Genomic DNA, 27,234 nt, shown 5'->3' with positions numbered 1-27,234 from the left:
CCAAGTCTGGTGTGGGATGAGACCTCAAAGCCTCTGCTTTGTTTCAAGAGCAAAGTTAGAGAGAGTGACAAAAACATGCAGAGTGAAAAAGAGTGACAAAACATTGAACTTCCCTGGTTAGTGGAACCAGGGTTCAGGGCTCAATGATACCAAAGCCTCTCAGGGTAAGAGAGGCCTCGAGTGGTTGTAATCCTCACTTTTTTTTTTTTTCTGAGATTTGCTGTGAGCTAACATCTGTTGCCAATCTTCCTCTATTTTGTATGAGCCACTGCCACAGGATGAGTGGTGTAGGTTGGCACCCGGGAACCAAACCTGGGCTGCTGAAGAAGAGCACGCCGAACTTAACCACTAGGCCACAGGGGCTGGCCTTAGCCTCGCTTTTTGAGAATCTCTGAGAGTCTGTTAGATGGGGACTGTGCAGTGTTTCTTAACATGTTTCATTCTAGAATGAGGAAAACAGGATGAAAATGGAAGGTATTCTAATCTAGCAATTGGAATTAGCAGGTGAAGGAGAGGAAGAGAATTAAGATAGATATATGAAGTGCCTACTATGTACCAGGCAATGTGCTTGGTATTTTCTTCATAGCAGCCTTATTTTACCTGCATTTCACAAGGATGAGATTGATGCTGAGGAAAGTCATATGCTAATGAATGAAAGCCACACTTTAATGACATGTATATTTGACCCCAAAGTCTTCTTATTTCCTTTACTATAATAACTTGAATTTGGGGAATAAATATTTTTTTCTGAAGTTTGCAAAACCAAAAACAAAACTTGGGTTTACAGGTTGGAATTGGTGAAGGCTGTTTGTGAGAGTGGAGCAGGGAGAATGAAAAACCAATTCTTATTTCTACCCAAGGGTTTATGCCTCTGCACCTAACAAAGATATTCCTATTCACACTGTGATACTAAGTCCTGAAGGAACAAATCTTTTGAATGTTTCTGATTTCAGGGTTCTTCTGCTAAGAGTGGAAAACAGCTGTGTGTTAGGTAACGTTTGTGGCTAGACTCGAGGATTAGACGCAAAACTTTCTGCAGTGCTGGCAACTATTGTGATGTGGAGGTTTCAGTATTGATTACAGAGACTGATAATCATGCATGATGAAAGGCTGGCTTCCTCCTGTTGCTTGGATGATGTTTTCTTGTTCACAGGAGGCGAATATTTGGAAACACGCTGGGAAGGGAAAAACTCAGCTGGCAGAATTGGGATTCAAATTATAATAACATCTCAATTTAGAAAACAAAATGTCACTCTGAATTCTTTCATGAGGCGTGCTGGAACAACGCTACAGTTCATTGGCAGTGGGTTGAGCATGTTATTTAGCCTTTTCTAAGTGTTCTCTCTTCCAGGTAAATTATTGGCGAATAGCTAAGCTTGTGGAAAAGCCTGCCCTAATACGTCTTGCTTTGGTTTTGCTATCTTTGCTCTCTAGGGTGCGTTTACCTCTCCCGGTCATTTTTCTCTTTGTAACCAGACCTTAGAAATTCTGAATGAGGCATCTTGGCTGGCTTTGAGCTGGGGATGCAGTTGCTAGCTGTAACACTTGTATGAAGATATTGATCCTTTCTGAGGGAGATATTTCCCCATCTCATCTCTCCTCTGTGCTTCTCTGGTTGTACAACTTGGTAAGGGTGACATTGTAGACTGTGATACAGACAAGCGATCCTTCAGCTGCTCACACAGCAGGGGATGGGAAATCAATGAGAATATTTTAAAATGTAAAATGTGAATGATGGAGGGGAAAGGGGGTCATCTCTAAATAGAAGTAAAGCTCTCAGGGCTGCCAAATTTTAGTGGGCATTTAGTTGTATTGCTTCCAAAGGTCTTGGACAAATTCCCTTATCACGGGGCTGAGAGCACCTGGGATGCAGCCAACTCCTTCTCTACCTGTGTCTCTCAGGAGAGACGGCCTGTTCCATGCTTGGGCCTGTCTGGAGTTACAGAGCTAATTTTCTAGCTGTCCTGAAAGAACTCACAGAGACAGCCAAAATGGGGAAGGTATACATTCACCAAGCCATAAATTCAGCATTTTCCACTGATTTTAGCTTTCCAATGTGCTACACATGGGACTCAGAATCAGAAGACTTGGTTTGAAAACTCGACTTTACCACTCATGACAACTCAAAACTTTCTGAGCCTTGGTGTCTGTGTTTAATATAGGAAAAAATATATTTGAAGATTAATTGCAAGAAAGATGTGGAAACATGTTGTAACACATACTATACATTTCTAATATAAGGGGATGTTACATTCCTTATCCTGTCTTGAAATCTGCATCCTTGGTGAGGAGTGTTTATATCCCTGAGTCAACCCAACAGATTGAATGAAGCTTCTTTGCCTTTATCAGCTTTTTACCTGTTTGACTAGAAACCTACACGTGTCTATGAGGTGTATGATGCAAACCACAGCATGCTGGCCCAATGCTATGAGGCTCCAGATTTGAGTCTCTTCTCAATGATATTGTCCAGGTTGCTTGGTAGTATTAGTATAGTGGATAAGGGGACAGACCATGGAGCAGGACATAGCTGGATTCTAATGCTATTTCTGCCGCTTACTAGCTGTATGGCATTGGGCAAGACATCTTACCCTTCTAAGCCTCAGTATATTCACCTGTGAAATGGGAACAAGTACAAAGAATAAATGAAGTAATTTCTGCACAGCACCAGCATAGAGTGTGGTCCTCCATACACGACAGCTAATTTTACATTTAGGGTGGTGAGATTTCCCATCTGTGGGAAAACGTGGAGGATTTAACCAAATGACAGAGAAGCCTTAGACAGTAACAATAATAATAATACCTTATTGAACACAATATATCTTAAACATAGCACTAGGGACTTTATCGAATTATTTAATCTTTACAGTATTTATGAAGTAGGGATTTTCTTAATTTTATAGGTGAAAAGAAAGAGATCCAGAGAAGCTAACATTTCTACAGAAAGTGGTGGGTACTAACCCTTCCTCAAGTTACTCTTTCTCATATCTCCCTGTTTATTTCATCTGTACTAATAGTCACATTCTTAAAGGACCCTGTTGCTTCACTTGTTTACCTGTTATTGTCTCTCTTTCATCCCTAGAATGATGGATCCTTGAGGATCCTTGCCCTACCTACATGCAAGGAGCAACATGAAGGTTGGGCATCTGATAGGTGCAATAAATATTCATGAAATGAATGAATGAATTATTGAATAAAGAAACAATTTAATAATGTTATTCTAAATTTTGCTTCTTCCATGGAGTTCCACGTGCTCATTTGATACTTCCAGCCCTAATCACAAATGTTATTATTATTTTGGGTCTGATTTCTTTTCTCATATGTAGGACCTTGATGGCAGGAATAATGTGTATTGCATATTTTTATAGCTAGCCCCTGAAACGGGGTTTGGCATCAAAAAATACTTGAAGTTAAAAATTAAAATCCATGCGTAAAGATTCAGTCTTAAAAAGGGGCATGATGATCAGACTGGAATTATAGTGAAGAAAATTTTCTGGGGAACAGTCTGTTATTCTGCAGAAATAAAGAATTGTTGGGTATATTGTCATGAAGAACTTAGGAAATATAAAGAGCTTAGGAGTTGCTAAGTCAATATGATTTATGTTGAGTTCATTTCCCATTACTGGATGTTGATTGATACTAGGTTAATAGATATGAAACTAAGGTGGGGTTTGCCTCCAAAAGACACAAATCTCGCTTTCGACAGGCATTCTTCTTATCCATCTGCTGTCACATTTAATCATCTCTGGCTTCTCTGTCACTCACGAAGCTGCAGGAAGTCATTTCTCTAGATGTTGCTCTGCATCTTAAATTTGTAATTTTTAGAGCCCATGGAAATCAAGGATTCTCCCCTATACTGGGCACAGCATTTTCTTTAGGCAACACAGAGTCAAGAGGAAGGCAGGGGATACACGGGCTGCTAATTTAGGCTGCCTAGGATAAGCTTGAACTCTTCCGCTTTTGGTAATTTCCTCTAATTTGCCAATGTCAAAGTCTCCCCTTTACAGTGGTCACTCTGCGTTGGTATCCTGCCTCCAGCACTTTCCAGCTGTTAGACTTCGGCACCTCTACTATTTCTGAGTCTCAGTTTTCTCTTCAGTAAAATAGTGAAAGAAATTCTACCTGTTTCCCAGGATGGTTGTGTGGATAAATGAGATGATGTAGATGAAGTGCTTATGCTAGTGCTCGGAGCATAGTAAATGTTAGAAAAGCGAAAGCTATTTTGAAGCTAATAATAGAAAACACTCATTACTTGCTGTGCACCAACCCCTGTTCTAAGTGCTTCATTTACATATTAGCTCATTTTGTCTCAACAACACATCGTGAGGAAGGTACTATCATTACCTCCATTTTACAAATGAGGGAACGTGTATACCACCTACAAGTGGTAAAACTGGGATTGATCCAGACAGTTTGCCCCAATCTGCGCTTTACCCACTCCGGCTGCCGCTGAAAAGGTGGAAGTCTCTTGTCCCTTCTGTCCCTAAAAAGGCAACTGTTTCTTATTCCCCAGGGCAGAAGACCTAGGTAGAGCTCGCCATACTTTCTCTTACAAAAATGAACAGAGCTAAGTGTATATGGGTAACAGAACAATTATCACAAACGTCTCTCAATCTCTGACCTACCTAGAGGTCCCTATTCCCGCCGATGAGAAAGGTTTCAGTCCTGAATTAGAACATAGGGTGCATTTTCTTTTGGAATAAGTGTAATAAACGTTTATGAAATATAATTGAATAGTATCATTCATGCTGTACTTCCTGTGCTTGAAAGCCAAACGACTAATGTAGGCCAGCCTGATGTTTTAACATTTCATCAACGGGAAAAATCCTGTTGTGTCACGCATTGATTTATAAATGACATTTGCTAGTGCCTGCATGTAGAATCAAAGTACCTCTGCACTCTGAAAAGGGGCTATTTGATATCTCTGACTACTCTGTTTAAACTTGTACTCCTGCTATTCCAGCATTTCACATCCTTCTTATCTGCTTAATTGTTCTCCACAATCTGACAGGTCACAATCTGATTTACTATGTGTATATTTACTATGTGTATACTACTGTGTGTATTTATTCCCCGTTTCTGTCTCCTCCTTAGAATGTAAGCTCCTTGGGGCAGGGATTTTTGTCTTATTTGTTCATGACTGTGTTCCCAGGGTCTAAAACAGTGCTCAGAACACTCTAGCAGGTGTTCAACACAACTCATGTAATGAATGAAGCTATTTGATTGGCATATACATAAGAAGAAGTTCCCTTTCTCTTAGGCAGATACAGCCACTCTGTACCTCATCTCTGAGATACAAGTACCATGGTCAAGTATATGAGGAAGTGGAGGGTAGAGTTGCTGTTAGAAGCTTTGGATTAGATGCTAGGATTAGACTCCTTGTTCTTCCATTTTTTGATTGAGTGACCTTGAGCTTACTGTTGCTAAATCTCAAACTCCTCATCTTTAAAACTGAGATGATAATTATTCAGGTGCAAATGAGATGATGTGTAAAAATCCCTGAGTACAATGCCTGCTGCACAGTAAAAGCTCAGTAATATTGCGCATCAGGAAGGTGAATAAACGAGTGACAGATGTGCCAGTGGGACAGACTATTTTCCAGGTTGCATTGGTGGGATGAAGATCAGACAAGTAGCCTGCCTGGTGCATGACATCACCTGAAGAATCTAAGGTAGAATATTTAAACAGCGACTCAAACTGGGATGGGGAGGCTTTGAGGAGGGTTGTAAGAATCTCTTGCAATTTTCACAACTTTCCATACTCCTGGAGAGTTGGCAATGTTGCCTCTCCTTTAGAATTTGTGTTGGGATGTGCTTCAGCTAGCGAAGGGGAAACGTCCTCCTCCTCAGGGGGTTTGGAGTGAAATAGAAGTTGATAAATTTACAGTACAGTACCAAGATATACTATGTTCAAACCTTTGTGATGACCGTAAGCATGGCATCTATATGACATCCTGGCTAGTTAGTATATAAGGAAATCACTACTCACTCAAGAGGCTTTGGTGCAGAGCATTTCCCCTCGCACCTCTGTACAACAGTTTACCAAGATGATTTACTTCTGAGAGCAGACATTTCTATTTCTCTTTAGGGAAAAATGGTTTTCTGAATTTTATCCTTGCTAATCATTGTACTTCAAGTTATCTTTATGATAAATTATTGGTGTTTTTGAAAGAATACTTACATTCCTCAGTGTTAACTAAATATCTTGATGCTATCCTTAATATTGGGATCACATTGGGTCAATTTAGCAGAGGCAGAAAGGTGACTTTACCATGTAAATAAAATTCTAATTATAATAGTTTTTCTCTGTAACTCTTTAAAAGATAGCAGCAATGTCTGAAAGTGGGCTTACACTTAGGTATCAGTTTGCAAAAATTAGTGTAGCTTCCTTCAATGCTACCAAGAACTCTTAATGACTATTCAAAATCATTTGAGGAAATAATTCACACTGTCACAGCCCAGAAGTTTCTATCTTTTGACTAACTGGGCATAATAGGAACATGAGTTTTCTTTTGGTGCCTCAGCCTTCATGATTTAAAAGAAAATTCTGGTGGTAAGTGGAGTGTTGAAAAAATAAATAAATAAAAAATAAAAAAAATTCAAGACTGCTTTTTCTATTTGTGGTATATGCATGGATAATTGTGTATTTTAAATGATTTTGAAACATGTTTCAGATGGGGACAATGAGCCTGATGTGACTTAATAATCTCTCTAGATTAATTATTCCGAGGAAATGGGTGGAGCTGGGGAGGAGCCAGCGACAGAAACTGTTATTCTTTAGCTTCAAAGCCATGTTCAATAACAGCAGTTTCCCACCTGTCTGAATTTTGGGTCTGCACTGGATTTTGAGTGGCTGGCACAGACTTCTTGAGTTGGGAGAGCTCCCTTAAGGAATAAACAAACGTTTTGTGTGATGCTGAAGTGCGAAGAGTTGTGCACTGATAGAGTGTTATTATGTGGAGCCTCTCTGGCTTTTGCCTTTAGTATCTCCAGGGTCTTGGTGAGGCACAAAACCCCCGTGTGCTTGCATACAAACGAGAAGAGTCAAGTACCCTTGACTGAGTGGATCCCTGCTTATTAAGAGTATTTCCACCTCATGATACCATCTTTCTTTGAAATAAAGTCAATAGCAAAGTCAAGTCAAGAACTGTGTGTAAAATGGACTGTGTTGATTTTGTTGCAAGGCTAATTGCTTTTAAGTGTGTTTCCAGAATCCTTCAAAGATAAAGTGGAAAGAGCCAAGATGTTTGGGGGAAGGAAATACGGACTGTGAACACCCGACATGTCAACTGGAGATGCTGATAAATGAGAGGCCTGGCTCAAGATGGTGAGGACAGCGTGATTGCCCATGAGCCGGTCCAGCTCACAATGTTTCTGAGTAAGGATTTATTGAGGCACCGGGCTTCATTGATTTGGAGGCAGGGCTTCAGATGGACCTTTTTGGCAAACGTAGAGATCCCTGCCCTGTGGTAATGCAGCAAATCTGATTCAGTCTAGCCTTTTATCATAAGATCTTTGCCTCAATGAAGGGGAATGAAGTGTAATGTGAAATTGTACTGGTTGTGGGTGTGTCAGTTGCTGCAACAGAAAAGGAAACAACCTTGAGGACAATGCAATGGCTCATCTAAATAGGACACCATGTGCAAAGACCTTCGGGATCAGTGCCTCTGATTGTTCAAACAAAGGGATGCATTGCCCTAATTTGCTTGAGATGTTTATTGGGACTAAGTCCCAGAACAGGCCCACTGCAGAGTGTTTAGATGTCACTAAGAAATTCAGATCACCTGTAATACTGCACCAGTTTATTTTTTCTAAACATGAATGGGACTTAATCCTGTTATCATTCCACCTGTCATCTACCTTTCCCATTTCCCACAATGAACTGCTATGCTTCTATTCACGTCCCTTCCCTCCGCCATTGCCTTCATCATTCTCAGCTGATGACTTTCCATTCTATTTCACTGAGAATAGAGAGACCAGCTTGTGAGAACCCACTGCTTCCTGCCCCAAAACCTAAAATTGATCTGCAACTGTGATCATCCTTATCCCTTTTCCTTGTACCTTATTCATTCCTTCTTTAACTCGCTCACTTATCCATTTACTGATTTGACGTTTATTGGATTCTTCTATGTGTCAGATACTGTGCTAGGTGCTGCAAATGGATCAGTGAATTAGACACAATCCCTGCTGACAGGAAAGGAAAGACGCCCCTTTTTTTTCTCCAAGGTTATCTCTTTGCCTATACTCTTTTCTCACCTCCTCAGGAACAGTGCCCTATCAATACTGAGTCTTGCTGGTGTATCTACAAATAATTCCTCCCACTCTACTAGCTCTTTCCCATCAGGATTTTAACAGGCTCGGGTTTCTTCTGTCTTAAGAAGTAAAACAAACAAAAACACCTGCCTCATTTCTCCTTGTCATTATTGCTCTCTCTCTCATAATCAAGTTTGTTAAAGCCGCTGTCTGCTCTTACTTGCTTTCTAGTTTTTGCCCATCAATTCATTCACCAACTCCATGAAATCTAATTTATTCCCTCCACCACTTCATGGAAACTGCACTCAAGGTGACCAGTGCCTGTTTTTGGTGCTTTTTCAGTTCTTATCTTTACCTCTTTCTATTGAGCACTATTGAAAGCCTCGTCCTTTGGCTTTTGTGACTCTACTTTCCCCTGGTTTTCCTCCTCCTTCTCTGGAAATTCCTTCTGTTTATTTTACAGTTCTTTATCCCATTCTCCCCAGAATTCTAGCTATTTCAGGGTTTCTTTTCTATTCTGCAAAATTTCCTCCAGTAATCAATCTACTCCAGAATCTTCAACAAACCATCTGTATACTTACTGTTCCCACATCTGTGTCTCCAGGCCAGATGTTTCTTCTGAGCTCGAATTGTCTATTTCTAACTGTACCCTTGCATTCTATAGATACTTGAAATACAACACGGGCAAAACTGAACTTAACATGCTCACTCCACTGAAATATGTTCCTCCACTAACTGTCCTCATGTAGGCAAATTACACTATCCAATTAGTAATAACAGTAGCTAACATTTATTATTTCCATGTCCAGACACCAAACACAGTATTTTATGTAAATCCAAAATTAGGCACTAAATCCTAATAACTACCATGAGAGATAGGTACTATTATTATCATCCTTTTTACAGATATGCAACCTGAGTCAAATTAACTTGCTCACATCACATAGCCAGTGGCCAACTTTGGCTGTGACCCCAGGGTGTGAGATTCCAGAATGTGGGCTCTCAATTTTCACACCACCATCTCAGTGGTTCAAGTGAGTTACCTTTGATTCCTTTCTCTCCCCACTTCTGCACATCTACTCATGTCATCTATTGATTCTATTCCAAATGTATCCATTTCTTTCTATTTTTACTGCTATTTACTCTATCATGTTAGGCCTTTGCAGAATTATTCAGTTACCTTGGCCATACTGTTGCATCACACTATTAACATCCTTGACTTTGGTCCAATCCTTTGCCGACATTGAAGACAGTGATCGTCCTCAAGCATAAATCTGATTGTAATACACCTTGCTTTGCAGTCTACCAATGACTTTTCATAGCCTTTAGAGTATTGTCCAAATCCCTCAATATCCTGGATAAAGAGTTTATTTCCTGGTCCCTGCTTACCTCATTAGTCTTGTCTTTCGTTGCTTAGCATTAATGAGCTACTTGCAGTTCTCTAAACTGATCATGTTCTTTCTGGACTTCTGGCCTTCCTCTGTATAGTTCCCACTGCATAAACCATCTTCCTTCCCTTCTTCACTCACAACATTTCTATTAATTTTCAAGGCTCAGCTCAAGAGTCCTCTTTTCCAGAAGGCCTTTCTGATGCCCATCTCTAGGTCAGGTAACACTAATCTGTGCTTTCTCCTACAATAACACTTTTTTCTTTATGGCTTTACCTGTCGGTTTACTTTCCTGTTTTTCCTATTAGACTGTGTAGTTTTCGTGGGCAGGTGCATTGTCTCATTCATTTTTGTATCCTAGTGCCTAACACAGTGCCTCATATATAGGAGGTTTTCAATGCAATCATAGATGAGTAGGTGCAAACCTGTCCTTATTTTCACTATTTCCCCATTCCATACAATAATGCCCTGGAAGAGACTGTAATAATTTAACAAGACCATCTTTAATTCCAGGATAACAACAACTCCAGTGTGCACTGTAGTTGGTTTATACAAAAGTATTGACTTGATTGCTCTTAACTTATTCAGAGAGATGTCTAATTGACTCATAAAGAAATGCCTGGAGATCCACCCTAGCACTTTACAATCTCTAGTTAAATATGTCTCCTGTAAATTCACTCTGAACCTGAGCCTATTCCTATGTTTCCTAGTAGAGCAGAAAATACCTCAGTGTACTCTTTTCTCCTGCTCTCTCCCACCCAACTTTTCTGTATGCATTGTCTTTCGAATATTTGCGGAGTAGAATCAGTCACAAAGCCCAACTCCTATCAGAGGAAACATGATGGGATGTCAGTCCTGCACATTGCTGGAGGCTTGAGTCCCTTGACTTTACAAATGATCTTCAAAAATTCATGGGGTGGTCTGCATTTACCTTGCCTCTGTAGTCTCACTCTCACGATGTTATCACCTCTCTCACTGAGTCACTTTATTTTCTAAGCTAAGAGCTGCTGCCTGCAGAAAATATGCTGAGTTCTCCCATAGTCATAAATCCCCATATAACTCAAACAACAAAGGTACAGCATGGAGAGGCATAGGATGCTTTACTTACTTACAGCTACCATACAGTTATGTTCAGGCGATCTATCTATGGGGTATAGTAAAAAGTCACCAGTGTTGTTCATCTTTTCCGAAAGGATGTTATCCATTTTTATTTCAACTAAACACAGCTGTCATATATTTTACATTATTCATCCTATTTCATGTGCACATGTATTTAGCTTCATTTAATTTTCAGAGCTAATTTAATTTTTAGTTTATTCAAGTTCTTATGGGCCTCCCATGTGGCTCTGAAGAGCTAGTTGACTCTAGTGGCAAGACTATGACTTCTCAGTTTTAGATAATTCCTCATTTTTTTTTTTCACTTTGAAAAGAAAAAAGATTTTAATGCCTTGCATGTAAGCAGTTTTACTATTTTTCACATTTTATATTTGCGGAGTAATTCACTGTTTAAAGTTTAACATAAGATGCATTTGTTGAATGATGGATGAATATATTCATCAAGGAATGTATTCAATCCACTTACTCTTTTAACTGAGCCTTCTCTCTCTTCTTGGCTCACTCTTCTTTTTTTACTTTCCCTCCCAACTGGGATCATTCACTAGCGCTCTGTCTTTGGTTCTCTGGCCATGTTCCTAGAGGGGAAAATAAGTCTTTTTATCTCTAGCAAAGACTCCAATCCTCTTGTAGCTTCCTAAATGTAAGGATTCCTCCAGAACTCAGTTTTTGTTGATCCGTCCTCCCCTCTTTTTAAACTCAACCTTGGTCATACCTTCTTTCTATTATTTTAATGATTCTCAAATCCACATATCTGATCCTGGACCACTCACTTACAAGCTAACGTATCCAAGTCCTCATCTTAAACTGAAGACTTCTGACAGTGTTTTTAACATCTCTCCCTCAACATTTCTTTGAACAATTCTGCCATTTTCAATCTCCTGAAAAAAATCTTTAGAGTCATATTTGATCGTCTCCATCTTTCTCTTCTTTTATATCTAATCTTTACTAGTTTAGTCATTTATCAATATGTCTCCAGGCACCATGGCACTATGGACACAAAAAATGAAAGGGATAATGCTTCTGCCATTGTGGGATGGCACAGTCTGATGGGAGAGATATTTGCACAAATTACTACAGCAATGTGGTGTGCTGTACAGATGCAAGAACGAAGTGCTACAAAGGGAAGAGAGAAACACCACTCTGCCAGTGGAGGTCAGGAAAGTGTGCTCTGAGGGGTGACCTATAAGAGGGTAGATTAGAAGTAACAGGTCAAATGAGGAGCTGCAGAATGCTTGAGGTTGGAGGAGTGTGCACGTGGCCTGGAGGCATGATAGGGTGTGGCCAGTTTAGGAAACACTTTGTAGAATGGTATGTTGGGGACAGGGAGAAGATTAAGTTTGGGAAAGTAAGCAGGGAGCAGATCATAAATGTCCCAGTATGCATGATAATACCTTTGGATTTAAACCTATAAGAAATAGGGATATTGGAGGATTTCAGGCAGCATAGTAATGTTATCACAGTTGCATTTTAGATGATTCTAGAATCATCTATGATTCTAGAATCAACTCTGGGAGATGAATTTGAAGAGGGAAATTAAGAGGCAGGGAGATTGATTAGCAAGCCTCTGCAACAGTTAAGCGAGGCAGAGAGACCAGCCTCATTGCTTACAGTGCAGAGAGGAAATGATGAGACCGGAACTGAGGAAATAGCAATGGAATGAGAGGATGGATATGAAAGGGATTTCAGAGGAAAAAAATTCCAGGTATAGTGACGTGAGGAGAGTAGGGAGTTTTGAAAAAGGCATGAAAAGAGGGAAGCGATTATGGTCCTGTAAGTAGATAGCCAGAGGTCACCGAGGGTCCATTGGAATGGAAACTCAAGGGTGAAATAGCTGCTCCCTGTAGCCTGTGATTTTCCCCAGCTCTGCTCAACAGCATGAGGAGGGGCCTGAGAAGGCAGGTGGTGGTGGTGGTCCTGCGCTTGGTTTTCTGGCCTCACCGATCATGCCCCAGCCTGTATGTCCTCCAGATTTATTTCCCATGTCTCCCTAACACGAACCTTTGGCCCACATCTGGCTAATCTCATCACTATTCCTCAGACAGAACATGGCTTTTTAAATTCTGGCCTTTTTTCTCATGTTGATAATACTGTCCTATCCTTTCCCTCCCCCTCATTTATCTGGAACGAACTCTCTTCTCTTGTTCTCTTTAACTAACCCTCCTCAAACCTCTAGATCTATTTTCCTACTAGTTCCAGGAAACTTAGCTTAACCTCTACTAATTTTACCTTTATTTGATTTTCTCTTGCCCTTATGGTTGATATTATATAAACTCTGGAGTAGGAATGCTGAGTTCAAGTCCTGTTTTTGTTACAACTAACTGTGTGACCCAGAGCAGGTCACTTAGCATCCCTATGCTTCCAAATCCTCTTTTAAATTAGTTCCTACTTCCCAACATGGTTGTGAGGATTTATTGAGTTAGTTAACATAAAACACTTAGAACAGTACAGAGAATATAATAAAAAGTCAATAATACTTAGCTTCTGTTACGTGTGTGATTTTGTTTTGTACTTGTATTTTTCTCTGGGTACATAGTACGAGCTCTAGAAGTATTTACTAATTTGATCTTAGGGGTATGCTGTTAGGTTACCCTGGAAGATCTACCCCTATTATAACCTCTAAACTGTGTCTTCCTCAGGACAGAATTACCAGTCTATATTTGTGCTATTTCATGAATAAGGAGGAAATAAATGACATTTTACATATAATATATAGCTTAAACATAGTAAATAAGAGTTATTGAGTGCTTATTATGTACTAGGCACTTCCTCACAGCAACCCTATGAGTGGGTATCATTAGTATCCCATTTTATATGTGAACAAATGGAAGTATCAAGAAGTAAAATAACTTATCCAAAGTTATAGAGCTAGTAAGTAGAAGAGCTGGGACTTGAACTTATATTTTCTCTGACTCCAGAGCTCATGCTCACCTGCTTTCCAGACCTCTTGGTCTAACTGCAGCCTGAACTGGAAGCTCGAGCTTTGCTTACAGGTATGGTGGCGTCAAGAGTGGGGAGGGCTTTACAGGTGGGAAAAAATCACATGAGCAAGGTTGCAAAGTATAAATGAGCTTGGTATGTGTGGGAGAATCTGGTGCAAAACACCTGAGTCTATGGGCCAGGAACAATAAAGATAAGACTGGTCTTCCTCTTGTGTTCTGTGCTATGCTTAACAAAACCACTATCTGTCCAGTCACCCCGGCTAAGAATCTGAGATTCCCTTTAGGAACGTCTGTCTTCTTCATCTGCCAGATTAGTAGTTAAACCCCACTGGTTTAACTTGTATATTTCCCTTCCCAGTCTTCCCTACTGTTACCTCCTAACTCAACCCTTCTCTGCTTCTTGCATGGATTGCAGTGGCCTCATTTCTGTTTCCCCATTTCTGGGCTGGCTTCACTGTACAATTTTGTGAGCAAAATTCCCAAAAGTCAAACCCCATTTGCCACCATCCCTGTTAGAAGTCTTCAATGGTTCTCTGGTGCCTTAGTATCAAATTCAGGCACCTTCAGATGACACGCAAGCCTCCCATGGTCTTGCCCTGGGCTCGGCTTGGTTACATAAATGACTACTTCTGCTGGTTTGAAGCTCTTGTTTTTCATGTTGGCCTGGTGAATGCCTACTCATTATTCAAGAGTGGAAGTGACTCTTACTCTGTTGGGACCTTGTTCTCCAGCCTTAAGTACAGTGCTTACCCCTTCCTTGTTGCCTCTTCTGCACACGGTACAGCCTAACCTTGTATTTCCTAATTGTTTTTTAGTAGCGATCTTTTGTATTTTACTGAAAGTTCCATAAGATAGTGGCTATCATTGGTTCTCCAGAGCAATGCCTGGTGTGAAATGGGTGCTCAATAATCGTTTATTGAGTTAAAGAAATAATGGATGAACAAAGCCAGAAAAATGATGAAAAGGTCAGATTTTTAGAGAGTTTTGAAAGCCAGTTAGAGGAGATTGGAGACATTTCTTTTTGAAAGAAGATGATGTGTGCAAATTGTTCTAGGAAAATTAGTCACATAGGGGCACTCAGATAGATTTATTCTCATCTTTATACCTCTGCTCACATTGTTTTCCTTCCCTGAGTTGCCATCCTCTGCCCATTCTGTCTTATGTGGCTCTCTCATTGTGAAGGGTATTTTAAAGGCTCATTGGAAAGCCAACGGGACCTTGTATAAAAAATGAATTATTATTTGAGTCTGTCATGTGTCTAAGTCAGCCTGTCCTGTCTGGAAGGCAGAAATCTTCCTAAAAAGTCTTATCTACTAACATACTCACCATCATACTAGCTAGTTGCTGGTTTGGCTACTTTGGAATTCAAAAGAGATGCAGTAAAAGACAAGGAAATCTTTTTTTTTTTTTTTTCCTGAGGAAGATCAGCCCTGAGCTAACATCCATGCCAATCCTCCTCTTTTTTCCTTAGGAAGACTGGCCCTGGGCTAACATCCATGCCCATCTTCCTCCACTTTATATGGGACGCTGCCACAGCATGGCCTGACAAGCAGTGCATTGGTGCACACTGGGGATCTGAACCTGGGTTGCCAGCAGTGGAGCGCACTCACTTAACTGCTAAGCCACGGGGCCGGCCCAAAAGACAAGGAAATCTTAATTAAAATCGGAGAAGGATATGGCATAAATAAACAGTAATTTTTCAGGGAACAAAATAGAATGTTGGGATTGATTGAGCCCTGAAGCGTGCGTGCATATACTCTTTTACACTTTCATTTATTATATGTAAAATTATAGATGATACATACACACATTCACAGAAGTGTGCTGAAAAACATTTAACAATTGGCTCTCCACAAAAAAGGGAAGGGCACTGAATTGTCATATTTGTTGATTTCTGTAGTGTAAGAAACTCCAACCATGGCCAATTTTAAGCAACCAGTGTGATGTCACTGAATGCAGAGCTGGGAAGAGATGCTAACAACCTGATCTTGCAAAGCCTGTATTATTTGGCTATCATACATGACTGTGTATATACACTTTTGGGAGCCTGCTATATGCCAGATACTGTGCTGAGGGCACTGGGGTTATAAGGCCCTAGTCTTAAGGATGTTAGCGGTAGTGGGAAGGCAGACATGCTAAAAATTATGATACTTGAGAATTACTAAACCAGAAGTATATGCAAAGTACTATGAAAACATAGGTAAAACACCTCATATACATAGTTATAGTTAGGCATTCAGTTATGTAAATCTGCCTGAGAAATTCAGGGAGGGCTTGATATGGTACATAGGGGGCATGTTTTGATCTGAGATTTGGAAGATAAGTGGGAGTTTGCCAGATGAAGCGTTTGCCAGCTGAGAGAACATAGTAAGTTCAGAGAACTACAAATAATTCAGCATGACTGGAGCATAAAGTGTAAGTTAAGAGGGCCACAAGAGATGAAGATGAAAACATAGGAAGGAGCCAGGATCTTATTTGTTATGTCAAAGAGTTTAAACTCGAGGCCTCAGGGAACTATAAACTTCACTTTAATAACATATCTCTGTGTTAGAGAGGTCTCTTAGTGAGCAATGTGCAGAATGATTTGAGAGAGAGTAGATTGGGATCAGAGAGGCTGGTGAGGTGTGTACTGAAATAGAGCAGGTGAGAAATGGTGACTTAGGGAAATGGTAGTGTGAGTGGAGCAGGTCAGATATGAGTTATGAGCTAGAATCACTAGGATTTGGCTACTACTGGGATTTGAGGGGGAGGATATAGGACAAAAAGGTACTCAGAAGGACTGCTAGATTTCTGGCTGGGGAACCTAAAATAGGAAAGAAAGAAGGAGGTAGGGGTTAATGAGGGAACATACTGGGTCTTATTTTAGACATATTGGATTTGATGTACTTACATGATGTCCAAACTCAATTAACTGTATGGGTCAGGAGATGTCTTTGCTAGAGCTGTGTACTGGAGACTCACAGGTGGTAGCTGTGACCACGGGTATGGGTGAAAGTAGGCAGAATGACAAAGGGCAGGGCTGGGGAGGAGAGGATAGATGTAGCAGGACTATAGTCACTTGACAATTCCTTTTCATTATCCCGTTTCAGCGATACTAGAGTCTTCTCTCCCTGTATGTGCCCAGTTATCTCCTATCCTCTCTTTGTGTTGAACTGTCTTCCTCATTAAATCTAGGAGGATATTGATTATAAAATGACCTACTGCAAAATTTTGCTTAATGTTGACCTTGCTCTAGCTTTATACCTTTCACTTTACCCCTAACCCATAAAAAAAGAGTAAAAGTGGCTAAGAACATGGTTCAGCCCAACCTGTCTGGAACTTGGAATATCTGTTTGCAGTTTAAAGAATTCACAAGAGGCAACATGAAGAAGTATAAAATAGTTTGCCATTTTCAAGGTTAGCTGATTTTAAGGTGCTTTTTGTGTGACCAAATTGAGAATTCTGTAGGAGTGGAGGCATATAGGAAAATTTATTTCTCTCTACTGGCAAAATTATGGCTCAAAGCTGCAAGTATAAAATTGAGAATGAACAATATGTGTTCATCTAACTAAAGGACACAGAGCAGTTAACTGCAGGGGATTGTCGCTTAGTCAATTTATGGGATATCTGCAAAGTCTTTCCTTACACAGGATGCAGATTGGAAAATGGAAAGCTATTCTTTAACGATAAAAATACGGTGGTACACTTAGATATCTGTGTGCTAAGTGACAAAAATTGTACTTTTTTTCCAACTTAGAGACCTTTATACTATTAAGGATATAGTTGAACGCAGCCAAGTAGAACAAATAAAACAATTAGAAACAAAAGATGGGCCTGTAAGTACACTATGAAAACGGTCCCAGTAAACTTCAGAAACCTCTGATTTGGGCCTAATGCTGAAGAGTTTGGTATCATTAATTTGCTTTGTAAGGTTAATCATTGATTAAGCTACCCATACAACTTAAGGGACTTGATGCCCCCAAATATTAGCCCTACTGCCTGGCATTCCACCATTATGCTTCCTTTTCTTTGTGTCTTAAAGGTTTTTCCTTGCTTAAGATTTCTTCATTAATAAGTAAATAGCACTGGAGGTGTGTGTTGGAGGGAGGCAGGGGGAGGAGAGAAAAGACCCATTTAAGCTCTTTGTTTATCTGAGTTCTTCATTTTCCATGAGCGAATCATATTACTAGATATTGCTTAAGACAGAGATAGGAGGCTGTCTAGGGGGGTGGAGATCACTGAGGAGGGCAGGAGGGAGGGAAGCGTAGCTGACGGGACAGGTGGGAGGAGAGCAAAGGTGAACTTTGTCTGAAGCATCTCATTTGATTTGAGCAACAACTCTATGAGTAATTGTTATTCCCATTTTACTGATGAGAAAACTGAGGCTGAGAGAAAGTGACTCACAATCTTATCCATTTTCTTTTACTCTGCGCTATTCTCCTTGAGAATATCAATGTCAACATTTTGTGTAAAAGCAAGATATAAAATTATATGTATATTTGACTATAATTACATAAAAAAGATTAAGAACATAACAAAAAGAATATAACTAAATGTTAATAGATTGTGATTTTGAGAGGTGGGGTAAAGGATGCCTTTTTTCTTCCTAGTTTTCTGTTTTCCATAATGCACGTGATTGCTTTCATATTGTTAATAGCAACAACAACAAAAGGCATGGATTGTTTTAAAAAGGAAAGCTGCTTTTGTTTCTTGGGCTACCAACATTCCTCTAGTAAGGTAGCTTTTAAGAAATTTATGGAAACAAAGACTGTTTGGTATTTCAAAGGCTTGTTTAGTCAAATAAAACCTACAATGAAAATTTTGCCTTTAACTTTTGGTGCTTCAATTTGGACTATGTTACATAGTTTTCCCACCTGATATACCGTCAGAAAAGAAAAATACATTAGAGTGTGACTCAACTAAAAACAAAACTGGTAGCCTGATCTATAAAAAATTTTGAATACCCTGCATCCTGTGGAAAGCAAATATTTGAATCGATGTGTTTATCCACATTATAGTCTTTTACCAAGATGTTTTTGTGCCTCCAAAATACCAAAAGACCCAATCAATTCCTTTGAAATATACAGTCAATAATAGAGATATTTTATCTACACAATGCTGAACACCTGAATTGACTGAACTGAGAGAATCTTTTGGCATTGTGTAGATAGAGCTGAAAGGTGACAAATGTGAAAATTTAAACGGCATCTCCTTAACATCAGAACAAACAATTGCAAAGTCAAAGATTCAGTCAATCAGATAATTCTTTTGTCTTCACAATTCCAAGCCATTAGTTTGAGTAATTTATTTCATTGAATTTACCAAATATTTAGTTCATTTCCTAAAGTACAAGTGAATCTCTGAATAATAGGAAGAAAAAGATTCTGGGCTGGATTTTCTGCAAAGGGGATATAAGTTAAAAACAAACAAACAAACAAAAAGCTCACTTTTGTCCCTTACATAAAAAGGCTCTTTTATTTCCGTTTTAAATGTAGTTCTTTTAGGCTATGCACATTTGACTTTAAAAACTTGGTTAGAAAGACCTGGCTCAGATGGAGTATTTATTAAAATGTAAATTAAACTTGCCCAAAAGAAAACAAAAATGGAGAGAAAGTATTAAAATAAAAGTCCTTGGGTTATAGGAAGTGGAGGCTTGAAACTTTTGAAGATTTAGGAAGAGAACTATCTCAGAAGAGGAAAACCCAGATCAAGGGTCACTGATTTGGGACAAAATTGGCTCCCCTTTATGGCTGTCATTCCCATTTATCAGGGACACTCCCGTTCTTCCAGACTCAGAACACTGGTACCACATTGAATTGTCCTCTCTTCATACTTTGTATCGAATCTGTTCACATCTCACCCTTTTTCCCTTGAGACATCTCTCTGGTTCACACTTTACTTTAAATTCTCCCAATAGGGAAGCTTACTACCTTAGGCCTGAATCACTAATGACAACTTCCAGAGTGGTCTTTCTGCCACCAATCTCTCGTCCTCCAAATCTGCCTCGTCCACAGCTGTCGGATCTATCACCCCAAGCACCACCTTGCTCATTGCTGCTCCCTGCTCACCGCTCACATTCTCTGTTGCCTCCACACTGAGCTCTATCTGATAGTTGGGTTCCTCTACAGCCCTTTCTCTCTCTTACACACGCGCGCACACACACACACACACACACACACACACTTCTATCAATCCAATCTTACTTTTTACTGCTTCCCCAAACATATCATTCATTTTAGTCAACCAAGTCATTTCATACCATAAAACCCCACCCTATGTGCCCCTTCTTGCGCTCTCTCCAAACCCATATCATTCTCATTCCAGCCACATCTTTTCTGTGTGGAGTGTTGTCCCTCTTGACTTTTACTTTCCAAATTATCACCATCCTTCCAGAGCCTTCTCAAATGCCACTTCTTCCATGAAGCCTTCTCTGATCCCTCTAGCCTCATAATTTCCTTTCTTTTCTCTGAACTCTCATCCTGTCTATAATCAGGACTGAATTACACAACATATTACTTAAATGCACTTCTGTTGAATTACGTGTCATCCCACGTTTCTCAGTGAGGGTGTTACTGGCATTTGTAACAGGGCACTTCTTCATTGTGCAGGACTGTCTTGCACATTTCAGGACATTTGGCATCCCTGGCTCCTGATGCTAACTGACAGTGATGTTATTGTGACAACCCTGAATGCGTTTCCAAATGCCCTAATTATTAAAAAGTTCCTTAGAGTAGTTACTATATCATATACACACCTGTTCAACAAATAATCTTTGTTTAAATGGTGAATGTATATTTTTAAGATAAATCTGTATTTCCCTCACACTTGCCAACATATTAAAAAACTAAGAAAAAGGCTAATTAACACTCAGATGTTAACCAACACCCTATTTTAGGTATCTTTCATAAGATATTTCACACCCTCACCCCAACCCTGGATGTTGCTATTTATCCTCATTTTATAGATGGGGAAACTGAGGCTCAGAGAGTTCTGTTTATCCAAGGTCATGCGGCTTGATTTAAAATCTTTGTTTTTTTCTTTTACCACACAGCCTCTATAAAGACAGGCTATCTGTAATAGCTTTGAAATAAGAATGTGAACGTGTAACACAGTTAGCAATCTAAAGCACATTATTAATGTTGATAGGTACTAATTGATTGTAATTGAAAAGAAGGACATTAGATCAGACAAACAATTTTGTAGAATTTATCACAAGAATTTAAATTGGAGTCTAACAAATGAATTTACTTACTGACCTTCTTTGCTGCAGACATTAACCCATGCTTGGTCTCTAATTGAGATGTACACAATCTTTACTCTCATTCTATTTGTTGTTTGTCTTGGCAGATGGCCAACAGATGTCTCTAAATTTCCTGAATCACGTTTTGGGTAATAGATGGCCAAACATGCCTTATATTAAGTAGCACTGCTAGACCCACAACAACAGAAATCTAAGAGCTGGCAATAGTTGCTCGGATCTTCCCTTTCTGTCATCTAGGTATCTTTAATAATAAATGTTTTATAAATCAAGTATCACAGCATCATTTAAAATGCTGTGTATATTTCTTTTTAGTTGCAGTTCATTATTCATTTCATGCATATCTAAAGCACCTACATCGATTAGTAGCTTATTTCACTGTGTGCCCATATGTCCAATTACAATTCTTCACATGTCAGCTAATCTAGAGTTTAGGAAGTGGTAGCATGGATGGTCCATATGCATACTTTAAAAAGTATATTCATTTTCTATCTATGTACATAGGAAGACCTATATTCCCTATAGAAAAAAAAAAAAAAAAAGAAAGAAAATTCAACCCATTTGAAAGAGCCAGTACTGTTGACTTCAAGTTTTCTTTTTTAGCTACGAAAATAAATGTTTATCATGTGTTAATTTTGTTAAGCAAAGAAGGAAAAGGAACTGAAAGCTAAATTCATAAGTAACTTAGAACAATTGTGTAAATACAACAAATGTGTATTGACATAAAAATATTTTATCCTATATTGTCTTATAAACCATATCTACTGTAACAAAGTTGCACTTCATTCACTAATAAAACCACTATTCAACTGTAACCACATGAGTATTCAGGTGATCTGGAAGCATAAAGGAATTTTTAGTTATACTTAGTGAGAAAAACAGAAATTTAAAAAAATCAATCATTTCATGTAACAAATTGAGCTTGGTGTTAGCCTTTTCATCAAAACATTTCCTGAGTAAAGTGCATTTTTAGCTTCTGCATGCTGGGACACTTTGTAGGGAGCTGGGGGAGAAGGTGATAGAGTCTTTCCTCACTAAGACTAAAAAAATAAGTCCAAGAACTGCTCTCAGTTATGTGTCTCAGTTGGGAGCGACTATAGAATGAATGGTTAGAAAAGTTTCATTATTGTTTTGACTCATCTTTTCTCAAACTATCTTGTCAAATCTTTGTCATGCAATACAACTCTTAAAGATATCCAGCTGTTCCCTACAGAAGCCAGAAATGGTCTAAATATTTTGATAACATTTCCCAGAGAGGCACAAACATTATAAAGATGGATTTCTAGAGTTTCCATTTATATTTCCTTATATCTTAATAGTAGCTGAACTGGTACCTGCTGATGTGCTATCAAATTTTCCCCATCTATTTTTAGATCTTCAGTTGCTTTAGAGATGAATTTAATATGTAAAGCAGAAGCTTACACTGTGAAACATTTGCATGATTATATTTTGGTTTCACCATCAGCTAAGTAGGGCAAAGTTGATCCCATCTCACAAAGGACTCTATCCCACATTTCCTCTGTGGGCTTTGAGGTTCAGGTTTGCTTACCTGCTTCCTTGAAGATATTGTGCTGTTGAAACCTCTATTAGAGGTTTTTGAATTCAAATTCTTGTTCTGATGGGTTGAGTCATTTTTCCATGTCTTAGAGTTTTCTTTAGGATCTGAAGGAATGGGATTTAAGAAGAGGATCCTAGCTATGAATCCATAGAGGACAGTGGCCAGGATCATTGGCACAACATAAAAGACACCAAAGTCCATTAGGTAAATAGGTGAGTAGTAATTCCTGGAGATCTTGTAGCCACAGGACACCACAATAGCATCTTTGTAGGTGCTAATGTTGAGATCCAGCAGGAAGAACCAGAGCATACAGTAAATGGATGTGAAAGCCCAGACAAAGATGATGATCTTTTTGGCTCTGGAAAATGTGCAGAGAAACTGGGCTTTGATGGGGTGACAGATCGCTATGTACCTCTCAATGGTAAAGGCTGTGATTGAACAAGAGGATGCGTTGATGCCCAAGTACTGGAGGTAAGTAATGCAGAGGCATCCAACATAGCCATAGACCCAGGAACCGTAGATACTGTCTGTTATGTTGGGAAGGCCTGCGGCCACCAGGACCATGAGATCGGCTACTGCCAGACTCACCAGGTAGCAGTTTGTAGGGGTCCTCATGTGCTTGGTTCTCATGACCACCAGGACCACCATGATGTTGCCCACGATGCCCAGACCACAAATAATGAGCACAAGCAGGATGGTGACCACTTGGTACTCTAGGGCCACCACTGCCCGTGGCTGGAGCTGTGTTTGGTTCAGGTCACTTACTGTTTCGTTTTCCATCTTTAGTGGCTTGAAGTTTCTTTAGAACACTTCTCAAAACATCTTCTTTCCAGTGCCCTGCCTTTATCACAGTGCTTCTCTCCCCCTGTGAAGAGTTACAGTCCACATTCATTCACGGTGTCACCATTTGAGATCAAGTCACAGTCACTTACAGGTAATTCTCATATCCTCCCCTTTTACCTCCCATTTTTCTTCAGTACTAAGGCACATATGTACTTCTGAAAACTCCTTTTATTGCAACTCTAGCGTAGGATGGAGGAAGCGTTTTGACCAGCTTACAATAAGAGGGACCAGTTCCTTCTTAACGGAGAAAAATGCTTAAGAAAAGAGAAACAGAAAAAGCTCCCTGTTTTGAAAGTTTCCAATGGGAAAAGCTAAACCATAACTGCTAAGTGAAAAATACAAAGAAACCTCTCAGATGCTTGAGAAAAGAATGATAAAGAAGAAAAAGGTACCTGGGGAAAAGCCAAGAGGCTCAATGATCAAGCTTGGTAGGTATTTAGCATTTGCCTCCTTGCTCTCACAGGGTGAGAGCCCTTTGCTACAAAATAGCAAGCCTTTGAGCCTACCTCTCCCCATGCTCCCTGCCTTACACACTAAATAGAGAACAATTTCTCCTCTTACCTTTTCCTCTGTAGCTCTGCCCGCTTTTCCCGGTAGGTGAAGCAGTAATACGTCCAAGTTTCTAATCCTACAGAAAAGCTGGTCTACTCTGTCTGCCAGGGAGAGCACTTAGCAGTGCTCAGTCTTCAGAACTGCAGTTCCTCTAAACCCTCGCAGCCCTTTTCAACTGATGACAGACCATACAGCCACAGCAGAAGCAGCAGCGGAAGCAGCAGCCGCGAGGCTGTCAAATCATAGACCGTCCCCTAATGAGAACACGCGCGCTCTGGCTCTCTCTCTCTCACACACACACATTCACACACGCTCACACTCACAAATGCCAGTCAGTCCTCACTGATGCTTCATCCTCTCCCCTTGAAGGATCTACTTTTAAATGTACTGATGATACAGCCCTCAATCTGGAAGGCTGAAATCACGAGCAAGAGGTCCAGAGGCAGCTAATCTTGTAGATGCTTACAGTGTAAGTTCTGCAGGAAGCCCAGGACCTGAGCAGCCCTAAAATATATGTCCACCCCCTGTTTGACAGGACTTTGAGGAGAGCAAATCCTTCTCAGTCCAGACACAGACCTTGAGGCTTAAAATACCTGTCTGCGCCGAAATCAACTTCTTTCTCTACTATGGAAACCCAGAAACTATTTCTCCAGTGAATCGGTAAAATTGTTTCCCTCTTCTTATATTATATGAATGGAAAATGAGTTAAAATTGATTTTAAACTATTTCAGCTGCAATCTTCTGAGGCTTGTAAAGATTACGTTTTTAAAGAAACTGTTTGAGCTAAGAACCTTGATTTAAACCTGCGTATGATCTGTTAAGTTTGCTTTTCCACTCTGGCTCTGCACCACTTAAGAGTTTCTCCAGCTGCTCTGGGTGCCTCTCCCCTCTTCACGCATCTTCTGGACTACCAGCCATGTGTATCACCCAGCAATTTTTTGTGTCAATTTATTTCTGAGTGAAAACTCATCCAGTGGAAATCTAGACCAGTGCCACTCTGACACCACACTTCCAAAACAAAACTTTATAAACCCATCTTTTTTTTTAGACAGTGCACTTCATCTTGATTTTTAATTCTCTAAAGTAACCTGTGAGCAAATCTTTATAATTTTTTGTGGAAACTCATGTCATGTTTTAAGGAAAACATGTCTCCTTTCTCCATGCACCAAACGAATACACCAAGTGTTAGCGTTTGTCCACTTTTATTTTATTGACTGACAAAGAAAAACAGCCCTTCACTGAATTCCCTATGTGGTGAACCGGCTAATTCTCTATTTTAAGAAGGTTAGGTGTTCTTCCTTCTAGAAGTTGTTAATGGAAGAATAGATTTTGAGTAGATAGGACCATGGGAGTATCAAAACCATCTTCAAGGCTAGAAAACAACGAGATGAAGATAAAGCTCTGGATCATATTGAGTGAATTCCACCCTCTGAACCATTGAGGGCTCCTTGAGTATCTACTTCTTCCAAATCATCAGTAGTTATATATTAATGACCTATGACCCAGATTCAACTTTCAGACATGTATTGTTTGGCCTGCACAAGGTGGGCTCAAGTGTGATTTAAAATAGTTTGATTATTGTCTACCTTTCAGAAGTGAGAAATTGTATACTAAATCTGGATTTCTGCGTCTCATAAAAATTAGAAAAGTCTGGCAATCATGGACCCATATTCCTCCATGTAAATCACCATCTGAAGCTGAGTAGTGGCTGTGGGTAGCAGTTTGTGGGTGTCCTTGATACAGGATGTGCCCTCTCCTATTTTCCTCACTCCATACTACCTCCTTCTCATCTGTCACACATGCCGACTTCACTCAGCAATCATACATACCTGGCCTCTGTGGCCATTTGAGTCTTGAGCTCTGTATCACATGCGAGTTCCTGAGAGACAATGGAGGGTACCAGCCAAACGCAAATTCTTTTACCCTGAGTAGGATTTCTGCCCCCATTCTAGTTTGTTCTCCCAAATGGTTTAGCAGACTGGACAATGGATGTCCACTTTACCTCTCTCACTAGCCTAGATGACAGAGATTACTCTGAACACCTCATATCTTGCCTAGCCTTCTGCATTTTGGAACGAAAAATGCTTTCTAAGGTGAAGGCACTGCCTCCCTACCTGGTCTCAACCCCACCACCTCCAACCGGAAATGCCTCTTGAAAGTCATACTTCATAAAGGACCTCTAACCTCTAATTCTCCCCAGGATTTTAGTTTTCAGCCCTCCGGAGAAGTAGTAAAGATGAGAGAAGAGAACCTCTACAACGCTATCTGCTCTGGCAATTCCACCCCCACTGTAAATCTTTTCTTATCACATTCTTCAGCATTACCATGCAAGGTCATCACTCCAAGTCTCTATTTTGTGTTTCTATTCATTCTTTCAGCACATAATTGTTAAGCTAGTATATAAAATTTTGTTTTTATCTTCAAATAGGTTGTGGTCTATTGGGAGAAGCAGACTTATAAACAGTCAGAGAGAGACATGCACTAAAAACGTATGTTGAGAGGGTGTAGGTTGTGAAGGAGAAGGCATTCGTGGGTGGTGGGGGCAATGGACTGAGGGACCAGAGAGGGCTTCAGAGGCAAGGTAACATCTGAGAACAGTCTTGAAGAAAAATACAGCTTCCTTTTGATAGGTGGGAAGAGTCAAGATATTTTCACTGGAGATGATGGGATCTATAGAGCCCAACTGTGTAAAATGGCAAGGATTTGGGGGCGAGGGAGCAATTTTATGATTCTGCTTTGCCCACAAGGAGCTTGAGCTGGTGCTGAGACAACCACAGATGACCACCAGGCAGCTTTTCTAGTAAGGAGCCCTTGCTTCTGCTCTGACTCAGACCATCCCGACTCCTCCTCCCCTCCCTCTGGAGAGCCCAAACTTCTGACTCCACCATCCCAGACTTGCCTGTTTATTGTGCTCCTGTTTTCAATCAAATTCAAGCTCGTTGACAAATTATATTTTCAAAATAACTGTGATTTCGTAAGATAGGTTTTCTGTTTGTAAACCTCAATCAGATAATATCAAATAAATGTATAAAGAACTGCACAAAAACAGGGTACAATGAGAATTAACCTTACATTTGAGTTGAGATTTTTTTTTTTTCCTCACAATATCTTAAATTCTAACCAACTGTGGCTTTTATATCTTTTGAGTACCTTTGGCTAGAAAGAAATGCATCTTTTGAAAACAGTGCAGTGGCATCTGTTTGAGAAAAGGTTGGTAAGTCATGGCTACAACAGTGTAGATGGCAAACCTGAAACACTGCACACACTTCTCATGCCCACTTTCGGTCTTGGCCTGTTTTCTCTGAATTTATGCCTGTACCCAGGCCTTCTCACTATGTGCCACTTGGCTAGC

General features: G+C 39.9%; 1 protein-coding gene across 1 annotated transcript in view; it reads right to left on the bottom strand.

Annotated features, from left to right (window-relative positions):
- The window catches only part of TRHR (thyrotropin releasing hormone receptor), a 34,650-nt gene extending 11,383 nt beyond the window's left edge, over positions 1–23,267 (bottom strand). The window contains exon 1 of the mRNA XM_058564451.1: positions 22,479–23,267. Coding sequence (XP_058420434.1) covers positions 22,479–23,267 — 789 coding nt within the window. The remainder of the gene's footprint in view (positions 1–22,478) is intronic.
- Between the last annotated feature and the right edge of the window lie 3,967 nt (positions 23,268–27,234).

Source organism: Diceros bicornis, chromosome 21, assembly GCF_020826845.1.
Source record: "Diceros bicornis minor isolate mBicDic1 chromosome 21, mDicBic1.mat.cur, whole genome shotgun sequence".
Taxonomy (NCBI): Eukaryota; Metazoa; Chordata; class Mammalia; order Perissodactyla; family Rhinocerotidae; genus Diceros; species Diceros bicornis.
Note: the sequence above shows the minus strand (reverse complement) of the source record. Positions and strands in the feature narration are given on the sequence as shown.